The following is a 15,421-nucleotide window of genomic DNA, read 5'->3' on the forward strand; positions in this document are numbered from 1 at the left end:
GAACCCACACAGATGCATCATCAGACACCAGGCCATGCTCACGCTCTGCATATGAGCGCTGGGCCACATGCCTCAGATTACTGTTGCTCCGTTTCCCTGAGATGCAGTCATTAATGATAAAATCAATGTCAAAAAAAGAAAGAAAGTGAACCCATGGTGAGTATGATTGATGGTTCCTTTAAGTGGAGGGGTCCTGGGCCAGCTCTATTGTTTCTCTTGACCAGCCTTGCCACCTACTCCACCACCTCCGCGCCCCCCCGCTCCTTCATGTGGATTAAGGCCTGCCGTTTATTTAACAGTTCATTTGAGCGAAGGGGTGACCAAGGTGAAGCCGTGGAGGGTGGGTGGATGGGGGGTTGGCAGGGTGTCTGTGCTGTGCCGTGGCGGGACGTCCCTTACGGGACAGTGCCAGGCTGCGCTATGGGGAGACGAGACAGGGCCTCCCCAGTGGACTAATGCCCTGTAATGAAGATTAAGACTCAGTCAAAGACCATACTGTTCAGCTGAGATTGGAGGGAAGGAGAGAGGGATAGAAGGAGGGGGAGAGGAGAGGAGGTAAGGATAAAGTAGAGGACACAAACCCATGGTATTCAGATTGAATTTTAAGATGGATTTTTCTCATTTGCTGCAACAGGTACCGATACCATTAACCAGGGTAAAAAATGCTTTAAAAGAAGTGAAACATTTTTTGATCAATTACGTGAACCAACATTTTTAAATGTCCTTTAGCTCATTCTTAATCAAGATTTCTGAATCAGCTGGGGACAAAATCTGGTTTTAATCATCAAGGCACTGATTGCATTAGCTATTAGGAGCAGTTGCCTTTATTCAATCAATAAACACTGCTATGAAAATCTGCATTCTGCTTTCAAAGACCACGAGGTACAACCTAGAAACAACAAAGACATTTATTGGGATACGATTTGGTACATTTATTTCACATTTCCATGACTTTCACCTGATTTGCCTGTGATCATAAAAATCACGAGTATACTGTACATACATCCGCTGTCTGACCAGGGCTCAGAAAATCAGCAGAGACACCTCTCACCCCCACCAAGGACTGTTTTCGCTGCTGGACTCTGGAAAGAGGTTCCGCAGCCTCAGAAGCAGAACTTCCAGGTTCTGTAGCAGCTTCTTCCCACAGGCCATAAGACTTTTGAACAGGAAAAAATAATCCCTCCATTCCCCCTCAAACCCCCACACAGGACTACCTCACTGGACTGTAAAACACAATATAACGTGCAATATATTTATCTGTATAGTATTTTTACTCATAGTTTTTCTTTTTATATCTATTTATATCTGCACCTTATTTTTATTTTTTATATGTAAATACATGCTGCTGTTTTTATCCTGCACTATAACGAGCCAAATGCAACGAAATTTCGTTCTTATCTAAGTTTGAATGACAATAAAGAAAGTCTAAGTCTAAATCTAAGTACAAGCAGTCACCTGTCAGTTGACAGGGCTTATTGGTGATATACTACTATTACGACTGACAGTAATCTAAATTAATGTGCTGCTTATCTGAATAATTAACAGACATGAAGCTTCATCATTATCCAACATTACTTATTATTCACTTTCAACAAAGCTCTGATTTTGAGAACACTTAACAGAAATATGCCTCTTATAGATGTTCAGCTTAACTCTGACTTACTTGTGATTCTGCATACCGTTTAAAACTAAAAGACATGAGCAGATATAAACACACATGGTGGATAGGGATGTGTGTTTAACTGAGATAACTTTCAAAGTATGAAGACAGTTAACCAGAGCAGCCTCAACATGTTGCTAAAAGCTCCCCTTAGACCTGTTACACTCAGACACACTTCCACTGTCTCTAACCATCTCCTCATTTAGTCTGTTCTCTTCCCTACCCCTACTCCTCTCTTCTTTTCCTATTTTTTAAACAAATTTTGAGGAAAGTGATGACACGAACAAGGATGGATGGATGGATGGATGAGTAGGTGGGTGGGTGGGTGGGTGGAGAAATGGGGATCTTTTTTCACATGACCTTGTGTTGGCGGGGGCCGGCCTCTCACCCCCCACTCTCCGTCTTTCTTCCCCAGACGGACTGTGTCTGTGACTGGGCTGGCAGTGCTGGCCTCTCTTGGGCATTCTGGCATTCCTCTCTGTCATGCCCCCCATCCCCCTGCCTCCGGCTGTCTCCTGCCCTTTGAGGGTTTCCATCTTTGCTGAAGCCCGCTCTCTTGCTTCAACTCCATCTTTTTCTCGTCTATCTATAGACATTTGTTATGTCGACACAGTGAAATCTCTCATGCAATCTGGGGTTTTCGCTATCTTGTTATTCCAATTTCCAGGTTAATAAATGAAATGTTTTGAAAAATAACAAGGAGGAACATCATTAAACATAAACTTTGAAATAACGAGTCAAAGATTCCATCACTGACATGTAACATGTATCCTAAGAGCATCAAAGCCAAAGGAATTATGCAAGATAGTCTCGGCCCAAAATATCAAGACAACATTTTGTGTAAGTAACTCTTAGTCGCAACAGCTTAAAATGACTGTGAAATGTTAAATATCTGTTGCAAAGTGTGACAGAGAGAAAGTTTTAGCACAAAAAAACTCTTCCCCCCTTTTGATGTGGAATTTCAAACGTAAGCAGCATTCTCAGGCACAGATGAACCTTTATCTCCCCCCGTCTGACACGTGGAAATATTTTTGACGAGCAGGACCACACAACTCTCTGTTTTCTGCCTCCCCCTGGCTTCTATGTCGCCGTGGCAACGCCATGTGGGTCGCCATGTTATTATCACCAATGCTTGACCAGCTGGCCATCTGCATTCACTCTATCTGGCTTAATGGACTGGCTGCTTTCTTGACAGACGAGACACAATGTGTGTGTGTCTCGTTGAGTCAATGTGTGAAAGTATTTATGTCTAACACAAGCACATACTCCTAAAACCACAGAAAGATGAAAATAAATCTAGAGATATTTTACCCATGGAATTCATTTTAATTTTACAATAGAAATAACTCAGCTTTTAATATTTACCCTCTCATCGAACAAAGCATCAGATCAGCACATGGATTAAGTCAAGTGAAAGCCTTTACTGTCTTGGTTTTGATTGCTTGAGAACATTCAATGAGCTCAGAAATCTGCCTTTCTGGACAACTTTTTCTGTAAAGCATCCTTCAAGTTGCAATATTTCAGTGCTATAACAGTGCTTTATTAGCTTATGTGTTTGACAGGATACTTATAAAACAAACAAAAAAGACGTTCTGTCCAAAAAAAAACAAATGATCAATAAAAGTTAAAGTGTTTCAGGGTGAACTGTTTCGTTGAACATGGAGCAGAGATGGTGATAATTAAGAGCAACATAATGTCCTCATACCGGTAACAAAAAAACATTTAAGTGTGTATCTGTGTACGCAAAAGTCATATGACAGCCCCCAAAACTGTCAGATCATTGCCCTCCTCCTTTTGTTGGGTGACCCAAGAGAATGTGGTGGGAATGAGAGAGAGATTATGGAGAGACAAAGACTGCAAGAGAGGAATGAGAGATGGAGAGAGAGAGAGGGAGAGAGAGAGAGAGAGAGAGAGGGAGCAAGAAAGAGAGAAAGAGAGGTCAGGGAGCCAGCTGATGTGAAAGTGCCTTCGATCACCTCGTGCTTCTCCTCCGCCCCCTCGCTCTGTCTCTCTCTATCTGTTCCACTCTTTCTTTCTCTCGTTCCCACTTGAATTCCTCTCCCAGCGCTTCACTCCATTGTGACGTCAGGGTTTTGATCGACGATAACAACAGAGATGCGTCAGTCAGGGCCCACACACACACGCACAGAGACACACACACACACTCACAGAGACACACGCACAGAGACACACACACACACACAGAGACACACAGACAGAGACACACACACACACACATATATGCACACACAAGTCAAAAGTGCCTCTACAAGTTAAGAGCGGCACTCAGTCACTCAGTGCATACACACACACACATAGATGAACAAAGTGACACATAACAGTGGCCTTTGAGTGCACGCTCCTCACAAGACATAATGACAGCATTCTGTAGTAACCAAAGCTTGGACAGTTCCCACAGACAAGACAGACTGAGAGAGAGAGAGAGAGAGAGAGAGAGAGAGCGAGAGAGAGAGCGAGAGCGAGAGAGAGAGCGAGAGCAATTCTTTATGTCTTCACCTCTCCTCCTACTTCCCTCCTCCATAACAACCCTGACTTTGTCCACACCATGTGACCTTCGGCATACGGAGGCTATTGGCCAACAAAATCTGAACAGGAAAGTCTTCTAATTCAAGCAAACTCCACTCAAAATTTTAAATTTTTTAAAACTGATCGTGTTAAAGGAAGCTCTTCAACCCCAATTTAGAGTGTTTTGAACATCTTCAACAGCATAGAAGTAGCTGTGCTGCTGCTTGTTTCACAGTAATATCCATCCATCCCCTCTAGAGGCAGATGTTACCCACTTCTCAGAACCACCTTTCAAACTTGCATGCCTGGTGTGTTTCTTTCAAGTATTCTTTTAGCTGAGTTTATTTTCAATTTAACCTTCTTAAAGCACAGGATGATGTTAGCTAGCAAGCGGTATGCTTTGAAAGATTATCCCGCCTTAGGATCCTAACATTCCCCAACATACATGATTTCGACCATGTGAACTCAATCTCTGCATATTTGTCTGACTGTCTACAGAGCCGCTCCCCATCCCTTTTTCAACCCACCACACAAACACTGACTGCTGACTGCCTCCGTTTCTTTTTCCACATCAGAACTGACACAGTGCAAGATTTGGCAGTGTATATTTTGAAGGGGGGCGGGGATAAAGGTGGTGATGGTGGGTGCTAGTGGTGGTGCTGGATGGAGAAGGGGGCGGGTTATGGTGCTAAATGAAAACATGTCACTCAGGGCCCATTAAAACGTAACCCTGCCCAGCAGAAGAAAGGGACCCATATCATCATTAAGTCATCTTGGGGCGAAGCAAAAACCACAAATATTATTCCTGCACCCCCACCACAACCATCGACGCGCCCAGTACACACACTCTCACACACTCTCACACACTCTCACACACTCCTCCTCTTCTTTCCCTGAAGATGACAGAGAAGATGGGATGATTGGAGCTATGGTAAGTTAGCTCACTGCCACAGAATGACAAAAAGATGTTTGGAAACTTCCTGATCATACAATGGATGACATTCATTCAAAAAAAGGATTTTTTCTTTTCTTTTCTTTTTTTTTTACTTAATTTTAAAAATAGATAAAAGTGCATACATAAATAGATGCTAGATGTCTCTGCTACTCTGAGTGCAGTTGAATGTAACAGAATTATTTAAATGTTCTAAGCTTTTCCAACCAAAGACTCTTTGGGTTTATCACTGATGTATTTATCATGCCATGCTAGTCTATGGCATTCAACCCTCCAGAAAACATAGATAAACACAAACACACAAGCACATGCACACTCAGAGCCAACCCTGTGACCAGGTGGCATTTGTGACGTTTAGCATTATGAAAAATGACTCTACCCCTAAGGGCTCCATGGGGGCAGTGATTATAATATCCAGATAATCATTTCACACAAATTATCATAATTATCAATCAATCATGAGTCTATTTAAACAGGGGGAGGGACGGGGGAGTGTGATGCTGTAAGCGGGGGGTAAACTATGGCCTGAAGCTCTGGATCACTTCTGTGACCCATGAGCCTCCCTCTGTCCACATAATAGCCCTCATACATTTAGGGTCATTTAGCTGGCGTATTTAGAGACTCAATTCCCCAGCTTGATACAAGGGGGAAGAAAAGATATGAACACACAACCGTTGTGCACATACGCACATATACACTCACCGCTGCATCTGACCCCCATTTGGCTCCCAAGTCTTTCAGCATGGAGTGGAAAAAATCTACTTATAGGTCATGGTTCATATCCACCCCTCTCATTTTCCCATTTGCAACTGACTGAGCAACTAAAACACACTTTTGCTGCTTCACTTGCATCATGACGCAAGTAAAACAATAATGCTAATAATGAGTTTGACTAAAAGAACATGAAATGCATGTCTGTTAAGTATAGAAAACAAGACGTTTATTTCACTCTGAAGAACATCTGAGCTTTAGAGAAATATGCATGTCCACCTTCACCCATACAAAAGTGACACAGTCAAAGAAACTTGATCGTCTTAAAGAGATATTCCGGTGTATTTTTACGCTATAAATCCGCTGTGAATAGGTGCTTGAATTGATTTAATCTCAGTGGTGCTGAGAGGTGAATGAAGTGGGGCTTCAGGAGAAAGACAGACAGAGAGATAGAAAGAGAGATAGATAGTAGCCTTCAGGGGGAGATGATCGTCTTGGGAAAAAAGCAATCAGTGCTCATTGATTTTCTCTGCTGGTTGAATGGAGGGTGTCTATCTGGAAGTCATTATCTGCCATCTGATCTGCAGGAGTGTTTACACACGTCGGGATGGACAGCGGAGCTCTTCTGAAGATGAGGATTAGCACGCACACATATACTCCTTCTCTGGCTACCACTTTTAAACCAAAGGAATCCAAAAAGAAACACAAAGTCCTCCGATAACCTATTAACTTCCACACGCACACAAAGACTTGTGTGTGTGTGTGCAGTGTGTGAATGAGAATATATGTAAGCAGGGCCTAGACAGACAAACAGACAGATAGCCCTATTTTATATCTCCAGACCAGACCAAACTAAACAATCCCTGATCCTATCACAAATAGCCACTGATAGCAATCTATAGCTGCAACAACACCATCCTGTCTGCTCAGAGAGAGAGGGGGATGAAATGATTGGATGAGGATGGACGAGGTAAACCGAGACGAGATTTTGGATAACATCTTTTTAGTTCAGTCAGTGGGTGGGATATGTAACTGCATGTGTGTAGGCCAGTGTGGCTCAATCCATGCCTAAGCTAGTGCAGGATATGAATCCAAGGCCCTAGACCTCATGCACACACACATGCACAGGCATGGACACAAATAGACACCAATATACTCACACCCACACACAAGCACAAACACACACACACACACACACACACACACACACACACACACACACACACACACACACACACACACACACACACACACACACACACACACTTATGCACAGCTGTAAGCTCTGGGGCAGCTTTCAATAAGTGGGCTTGAGAAGCTACAATAACATCTTTGCTTCCGTTCTATCCCTTGCCTTAACCTTGGCTCTAACAGTGCCCCACACATGCCTTTACACTCCTTTCAGATACACAAAACGACATAGAGCCCATTTAAATACTTTAATGTGAAAGAAAATGGTGGACACGTATCTCTTTAATTACTTATTATTTAAACAGAGACAAAAAGACAAGGACAACATCCTTGAGTCCTGTTTTTATTTATTTATATATGTCATCATTATTTGTTTACATTCCATGAACTGGTGTGATTTCTTTTATTATTATTTTTTATCTGCTGATTGAGTAAATATAGTGTTCTGATATTCCATGTAGATATTTCTCTAAACATAAAAAAAAACTTCATAGTAACACAGCAGTAGATCAGTTGAACTACAATACATAGCACAAATATTAACTAATAACATATGGTGTTGCTACCCTGCCCCCCCCCCCCCCCCACACACACACACACACACACACCTTTCACTAGTAAACTAGTTTATTCAAGAGCTACAACTCAATTAACATTCTGCTTTAATCAAGCATCGCCATGGTAATGACATGGTGGAGGCACAAGAAGTCAATGTTTATGTGAGTCTGTGCATTTGTGTGTGTGCCAGTGCGCTGTATGTGTGTTTGTGTGTGTGTGTGTGTGTGTGTGTGTGTGTGTTACTGCATGATGTGGATGAATGAGTCATGTCATAAGGAATGGCCCATGCATAATTTCATTCATATTCATAACAGGCATGTGGTCTGCCACTGCCCGATGAGGGCCCACCGCAACTCACACTCTGCATAATGAGATGAAGCCGGTGTGTGTGTGTGTGTGTGTGTGTGTGTGTGTGTGTGTGTGTGTGTGTGTGTGTGTGTGTGTGTGTGTGTGTGTGTGTGTGTGTGTGTGATAGAGAGAGAGAGGATTTCGTTCTACTGTAGGTTATGTCTGTGTTCTGTCATCTGTGTACACCTGAGTGTGTGCATTACAACTTTACAATCCTGTTAGTATAGGCCTATGTATTTGTGTGTTGCTGTCTTTGTGCTTGTCAGTGTGGAAGTGTGTGTTTGTGAATGAGTGAGTGTGTAAGTGCAGCGCTGTGTGCACAGGCCACTCTAATGTGGAAGGTGGTTACTTAGTTTATAAAACCGTCTATGTTTTTCCACGTTGTACGAACATGTGGGAAACAGGGAACAGCCCAAACCACCTGCGGTCAACTCCTAAAATAAGCTCATTGACTAATGTAGCATTTCAATTCAACCAAGAACTCAGTCATTTGCATTTGGGCCTTTTTATAAAGGGTATAGCAGCATGACCATTGACCTAAAATGCCAATGAGGAAATGTAAGTGATTTTGTTTATTCTAAGGGTGACATTTGTCATAACTGTAAGCCATGCCAAAACTTTTTCAAGTGAAATTTTTCTTAAGTAGAGGGTTGCTCAAAAGCATACCCATACCTATGTTCTCTTCTCTTCACTAACATCCAGCTTTTATTAAGAGGACCTGGATTTGATAACTTTAATAGCTTAATTCATGATGGAAACTAATTGACAGCAAGACAAATAAAGGCAATGCAAACCATGTGTGTTGGAGAATTAACTTACAAACTTATAAATAACAATTCAAAGGTCTAATCAAAGGGCATAAGTCACAACACCTAAAAATGGAGAAAGCAGGAAGTTTACTAGATAATCGAAGAGGTTCTTTTACCTGAATAAATAAGGCAATAATTATTCAGGTAACTTTTTCTGCTGTACAATGTACACTTCAGAACATTACAAGAGATCATAATGGTTACTCATTTCTCTCTTTGATCCAGTGTGACTTCTTTCTGCGTGCGGTGTGCAAACAGTCATAAATAAAATAATTGTTTTTCTATGCTTATAAGAAAAAACATACATGAGCTTCCAGTTCACCAGGACATGGCATATTCTGCTGTTTAAGAACATGTCTTGAATTCGACTTCAGAACAAATTTAAGAGAAATCTTGAGAAGATATTGGTGAATGTGACTAATTGGATTTAAGCATTTTCTACATGTAAGCAAAAAAATGTTTTAAATACGATATTTTTCAAGCTCAGTCATTGTTTCACTGAGGAAGCATTGGTCTCTGATGCCTTTCCAGAAAGCATAGAGAGCTATGGACTAGTCCTTAAAACGTAAATTTAAATGGTGCTTCTTTTCCTCATACTTCATCCTAAATGTGTGAATCTTAAAAAAAATAATAAAATTGTTGCCAATGTATTTATTGCTGTCTCATTTTCAGCCATTGATTTAGCTTTCGTCTACACTGCTTTGACATGGAGCTTGCCTGCATGGCCTCAGTCATTTTTCAGAGTGTCCACTCTCCTGCAGCCATTGTTCTTTCATGGACCATTAGATGGACATGAACTCTCTCCCTGTCCTGTCTTGACCTGGTGACACTGGCGGTAAAAACCAACTACCAGCCTCTTCAATAAATTTATCACCTCATAAAGTGGTCAGTGACTGGTCAATGAGACGTGTCGGTCACTGTGTGTCTGCAAGTGTCAGTGTTTTTGTCAAATATCAGATAAATCAAGCATAAACACACATCAATTTATATTTTCAATGATCCATTTTCTATTATCAAAATTAATGGAGAAAGCTCAGCAAATGTAATACTGATAAAATCTTCTTTAAAATTAATACACTTAATTAACTAGTGTATGACTTTTCTATTCAACAAAATACATTTCAGCTATTGTACAGATGTATTCATGCAGGAACAAGATTTGTTTTGCAGGACGGACCATAAAATCGAGTAAATGTAAAAGTAACAAAAGAAAGTTTAATCACTCAAACAATCATCACCTACACACCCACAAAGTCAAACACAGCTACAAAAATTAAGACATTTATAGGATAAAAAAAGCAAGTTAAGCTACTCAGAGGTATATGTTTCTGTCACTTCAGTCTAAGTTTCAGTTTATCATACTGTTACGGTCTGTTCAGAGGTGGTATGAGAAACTTGAGAAAAACCTAACCTGTGAGCTGCTGTCATGTTTATGATTCAAAGCTGCAGCTGGATGTTCATTTATGGAGGTATATATTGTGTATCAGCGCGAGGAGATCCAGGAAAGAGGAATCATCAATACACCATAGAAATAAAGGAAAACTTTATTGGTAAAACCCTCCACTTCATCTCGCAACGACTTTGACACCCTTGATGTAAAGTTAAACCAAGAGAGATAACAGAGATGTTACACAAGGCACAGGTGACGAATATGAAGAGGTAAAAAAAAAAAAAAAAGTATAAACAGGACAACCTTTCTTACCTTTTTGATGCAACTGTCAGGTGAGGCTTCAACGTGATCATTCATCATCTGCTGAGAGAAAACATAAAAAGATATTTATTTTTAAAAGAGCTTCAAACTGACAACCTTATTGAACATTATCAAGAAGCAAAGTATTAGCAGATCAACAGTTATTCTTTTTTGGACTAATAGGAGTGTGTAAAGTGTGTGTTTATCAAAGCATTTAAAGAGAGTATTGATCTCAAGGTTGGGGTAGTGACTGTTTCTGCTTGATGACATGGGCACAGGGTGTTCACAGTTCATCATACATACCCTCTGGGCCACAAATGTGACCAGAGGGATATAATAATGGACTGAGAGGTCACAAAAACACACACAGGAGCAAACATAACACTGCACACACAGCCACTCTGATGAATGAATGCCCTACAGATTTGACGTTAATTCTACGCTTCAGCGTTGCAGGAAATTTTGCTGAGACTCTGTCTGTGTCAGTGTGTGTGTGTGTGTGTGTGTGTGTGTGTGTGTGTGTGTGTGTGTGTGTGTGTGTGTGTGTGTGTGTGTAATTAAGCCTTCAAGCAATATTTACTGGGGGCAGATGGGTGGTAGAATACACCCAGTGTCTAACAGAGGAAATGAAGGAAGTGGGGGAATGATGAAGAGATGGGGCTGCTCTGCTGCAACGAGGGGACATTTCACATATAATGGCAACCCAGAGTCTGTCCGTCTCTTTTTCTTTTTTTTTCTCCCTCTGAAGCCCATTGATGGCAACTGAGGATCAAAGAAGCAATGCAGACTGTTTTCAGAGCGGTTTTAGGTGGGGTGTGGGGATCAACAAGGCACTTTTCTGAGTTTAAGTGAAATTAGGCCTATAAAACTTCCTCATACAGAGGCACACAGCATATCTGAACCTCCCTTTTCCTGCTCCCTATCCTCCCAATCTCCCCTTTAACAGTAGGGGTGCTGTTTGGGTGTTGTGACAAGACTGGCTGCCTTTGTATTATAGCTGAATATTAAAGTTTATATTTTCTAAACCAGTGTGGCCCATCAGGACTGGGAAAGAGACATTTATCTTGAATGGAATCTGTCCTGAAAACTGTGGAGCTATTCTTAGAATTCTGGCATACAGCAACACCGTTATGGCACCTTTCTATACAAGGCCTCAATTCAAAAAGCCCATCCAAAAGATCGTTGATTCCTTAGGATAATAAACTACTATCTTAAAACATTGCAAATTCACTCTCAGTTGTTCTTTCTCTCCTCTTATTTAACCAGAGAACCAGATGTACAACAATGTTCTGTTTTCAGTGGTTTCATCATTAAGCTGTCAAGGGATCTGTTTCTCAGCCTATATCCAAATGGGAGCAATTAGACCAGAGATAGTTACAACAGTTTTCTTGGCCTACTTACACCTCATCTAAACCTTTACAGAAGCATCCTGTTCCTGGAAACAGTTTCAAACATCACAACACTGAACATGTCATCCCCAAAGAGAAGCAGTCTACCCCATAGCCCATCACATTTGTCTCATCTTTTTGACCCGTAACTGTAGCAACTTTATTTCAAAAGTATGCAAATGAGTGGATAAGTGTAGTACTTTTCTCAACGATAAATTTGTGTCCATGAGGAATAAACATTCTCTGAGACTCAATATTATATTAACGCTACCACCGAGGAATTTCAGTTTGGGTCATTTCAACGCCCCAGTGGAGAAAGTTGTAGCTGTTGAGTCTTTGCTGAGCTTGTCCTGTATGTATATATGTCGTGTTCCCTCAAATAATCTCATTTGTCTTTAATTTAAAAGTCAAAAATGTAAAAAAATAAAAATAAATCCTGATTTATCGTCTGACACCTACCCTGTGCCAGTAGATTAAAATTAAAATGACAATATAGAAACAGCCAATGTTGTTGCTGATTATTTCATTTACTTTTAAAGGCCATATGAACTGAACTTCCATCAGAGGAGCTTTAACCACAGATTTAAAATTACTAAAAACTAAAGAAAACAGCAAGATTGATCTTAAGTGTGTCTAGTTCTTTGATTTCTTTGAACATTATGTTTAAAATGTATATGATTTAATATACCACAGATGAGAAATCTGGCTTTTCTGCAGTGTCCTGTATGGGTTTTGGTTAAGATAGCCACAGATGCTTATGTGGCTGTTTGAATGAAAAATTGAGACACTAAAGGCCACGTTACTGAAAAACATTGGTCAACTTTAAACATGGCGATAGAGGAGATAGTAAAATAGGGAGTGTGTGTGTGTGTGTGTGTGTGTGCATGTGTGTGTGGGGGGGGTGTTACGAAGCAAGGACTTCCCCTTTCGTATAATGCATAAGACCAGCTGCAACAGTTTACAAAACCAACAGCTTGGCTGGGTCGTCTAAAATGCTACCAGGCGTTCAACTATATAGGACAATTTCTGGACTTTCCCTCTGCTCTGTTGAGCTACAGTCCAAGTGTAAATATGTGTGTGTATCAAATTGTGCAAGAATAACCTAAAACTGTAGAAGACAAGCAAGCAGACAAGAGTGATTTATAATGATGCCTTAATGCCTTTCAGCTTCAGGTGGGGGGTCGGGAATGAATGCACTTTCTATCATCCAAACCTCAGTTTTTGGATCCAGAAACTCTAAGCTGACTGTCAGGAAAAGGATAATTATAAAGCTTCCTGGCTTTGAATTCTATACAATTATAATCCAAATTGTTTGTCTGTTGGAAGCTACCCAATGATTACATTTTTTGTTGTTGTTGTATTTTTTATTAAAAGGTTGGCAGTGTACAGGGGTTCAAGTTTTGAAAAGAAAAGACTGGTGCAATGATGACATAAACTGTAACACTATGGCTGGTAGAGATGATCGTTCAAAACTGGCATACACATACGCACACACACACACACTCACACACACTCACTCAAAGATATGCTGGCACACAAACCAGACAAAACACACCGACAGAAAACACAGAATAGCCTGGCCTTGCAGCAGGACCGCCAAGGAAATAAATAAGCTATTAATTAGGGAAGGAAAATGTGATTGGCCACTGACTGCCGGTGCTATGATTTATTGCACGTGTCACCATCATCTCAAAGTGACTTTCACTCTGGGTTTGTGAGACAGCTCCGGATAGAGACAGGCCTATACTGGGAGGGGTACATTTTCCACGACACAGAGAGAGGTAAATTGTCCATTTGTTCTATATCTTGCCTGCTGAATGCTGACATGTCAATATGTCTTATGGAAAAGAGAAACACTGCAGCGAGGGTAATTAGAAAGTGTGTCTAAGTGTGTGTCTGGGCACACAAACTTCTCTCATTGGCCCATATGACCTCAAACATAAACAAATCCAGTCAGGGCTTTATGAAAGTGTAGCCACCTGCAGAATCCACCCAGACCTGTCCAGACCCTCGTATGTGTCTGTATGTGTGTGTGTGTGTGTGTGTGTGTGTGTGTGTGTGTGTGTGTGTGTGTGTGTGTGTGTGTCTACACATTTTTTTTGAATACAAGCGGAGAAAAAAATCACGAGATAAATAAAAAACAGTCTGAGTCCAACATAAAAAAAAGGAGAGAGCGATAACAGTGCAGACGCCTGAAAAACTAGTTCTTTAACAGTTTTGTGTGTGTGTGTGTGTGTGTGTGTGTCTTTCATCATGTCTGCAGTGTGTGCTTTCACACTAGGTGGGAGGGAAAACCCCACCATTATTAGTGTTCATAGCACAGCTTTTGTTATTGGACAGAGTCAGGAGTTTTTCAACAACACTTTAGCACCATTCGTATTGACATGTCATGATGACCGAGCGCACAAAAGAAAACATGACATAGCGAGGGACGCTCAGTAAGTGGACTTCCTCACTGTTTTTACAAGGACCTTAAACACATGATGAATCGAAATCCAGCTTTGTTTATATTCAGAACTCATTTAACAAAAAACAAAACAGCAGACATACCCAGACAGGGCTTTCTGTAGAGGGCCCACAAAGCATTTGTGATGGTTTTGAAAGTTTAGCTAAAAGTCAAAGCTTGAGTGAATGACCGGTACAGTAATCTCCCAGCCTCTTTAATGCTGTTTAAGTAACCATAGCAACTGGCGTGGGACCTTGCAAAGCTTTCTGATCATCATCCTTGGTTGCAAGAAAAAGAGGAGGGCCCCACTTGGAGGTTTTGCGCCATAGGAAAATGTTAGCATTCTGTTGCCAAAAACAATTCTCTTTAACTCTGGATAATATGAGGCAATACAACAACACGGCCCAATGGATGGCTGCGGATGTCACAAAAGCCACAAGTTTCCAAAAAGAACAGGCAGAAAACAAACCTCAGGGCTTTTTGAAGCAGAGCTCTGACTGACAGCCCATTGGCTGCAAGAGCCACACCAAGAAAGCCACAAATTGAAAGTTTTGCTACGCATTTATTGGGAACTTTTGCAGCTTCTTGGCATGCTAACAGGATTTCATTGCGGTGGCAGAGCCCCAGACAAGTTATTGATCTTTTTGACGCATAGATGTGAGAGGAAGCGTTTTTTTTTTTTTACTTCGGGTCGTGTTGAATAATAAAATGTAAAGACAGAAGAAAATGAGCAAATTGAAAAGAAAGGCTCTGTTTCTAATTGCTGGTCCCTTTAAAATAAAATCTAACTATAATGTCAAAGATGATCCCAACAAATGGATTTAAGTCCTTTAACTCACAAGTACTGGCAAATCTGATTGGAACACTTTAAAAACAATAAAATTACAGGACTACTCCAAAAAAAGGAAGAAAAAAGTAGGGCTATCAAGTCTTCAGTGTTTTTCTCTGAGGTTTCTTGCTATCATTTGAACTCCTTGATAATGAACCTTGTGCCATTTCTGCCAGAATCTGCAGATTGTTTGACTAAGGATACATGTCCGATCCAATCTGCTTTTTAGCATTGAGTAGACATTGCCTGGTTGTAGTTCCAAGTCCATTGGAATCCATTGGCTTGTTCTTTAAAAGGGTGTAAAAGGGGGCTA

General features: G+C 40.9%; 1 protein-coding gene across 8 annotated transcripts in view; it reads right to left on the minus strand.

Moving 5' to 3' along the window:
• prdm16 (PR domain containing 16) overlaps window positions 1–15,421 on the minus strand; it is a 169,944-nt gene that overhangs the window by 70,253 nt on the left and 84,270 nt on the right. For 7 of the 8 annotated variants that reach the window (XM_065960958.1, XM_029279738.2, XM_065960959.1 and 4 more), the window contains exon 3: window positions 10,458–10,508. In XM_065960958.1, coding sequence (XP_065817030.1) covers window positions 10,458–10,508 — 51 coding nt within the window. The remainder of the gene's footprint in view (window positions 1–10,457; window positions 10,509–15,421) is intronic. The other variant, XM_065960957.1, reaches the window with a different exon arrangement.

Source organism: Labrus bergylta, chromosome 12 (assembly GCF_963930695.1).
Source record: "Labrus bergylta chromosome 12, fLabBer1.1, whole genome shotgun sequence".
In the NCBI taxonomy this organism is placed as follows: Eukaryota; Metazoa; Chordata; class Actinopteri; order Labriformes; family Labridae; genus Labrus; species Labrus bergylta.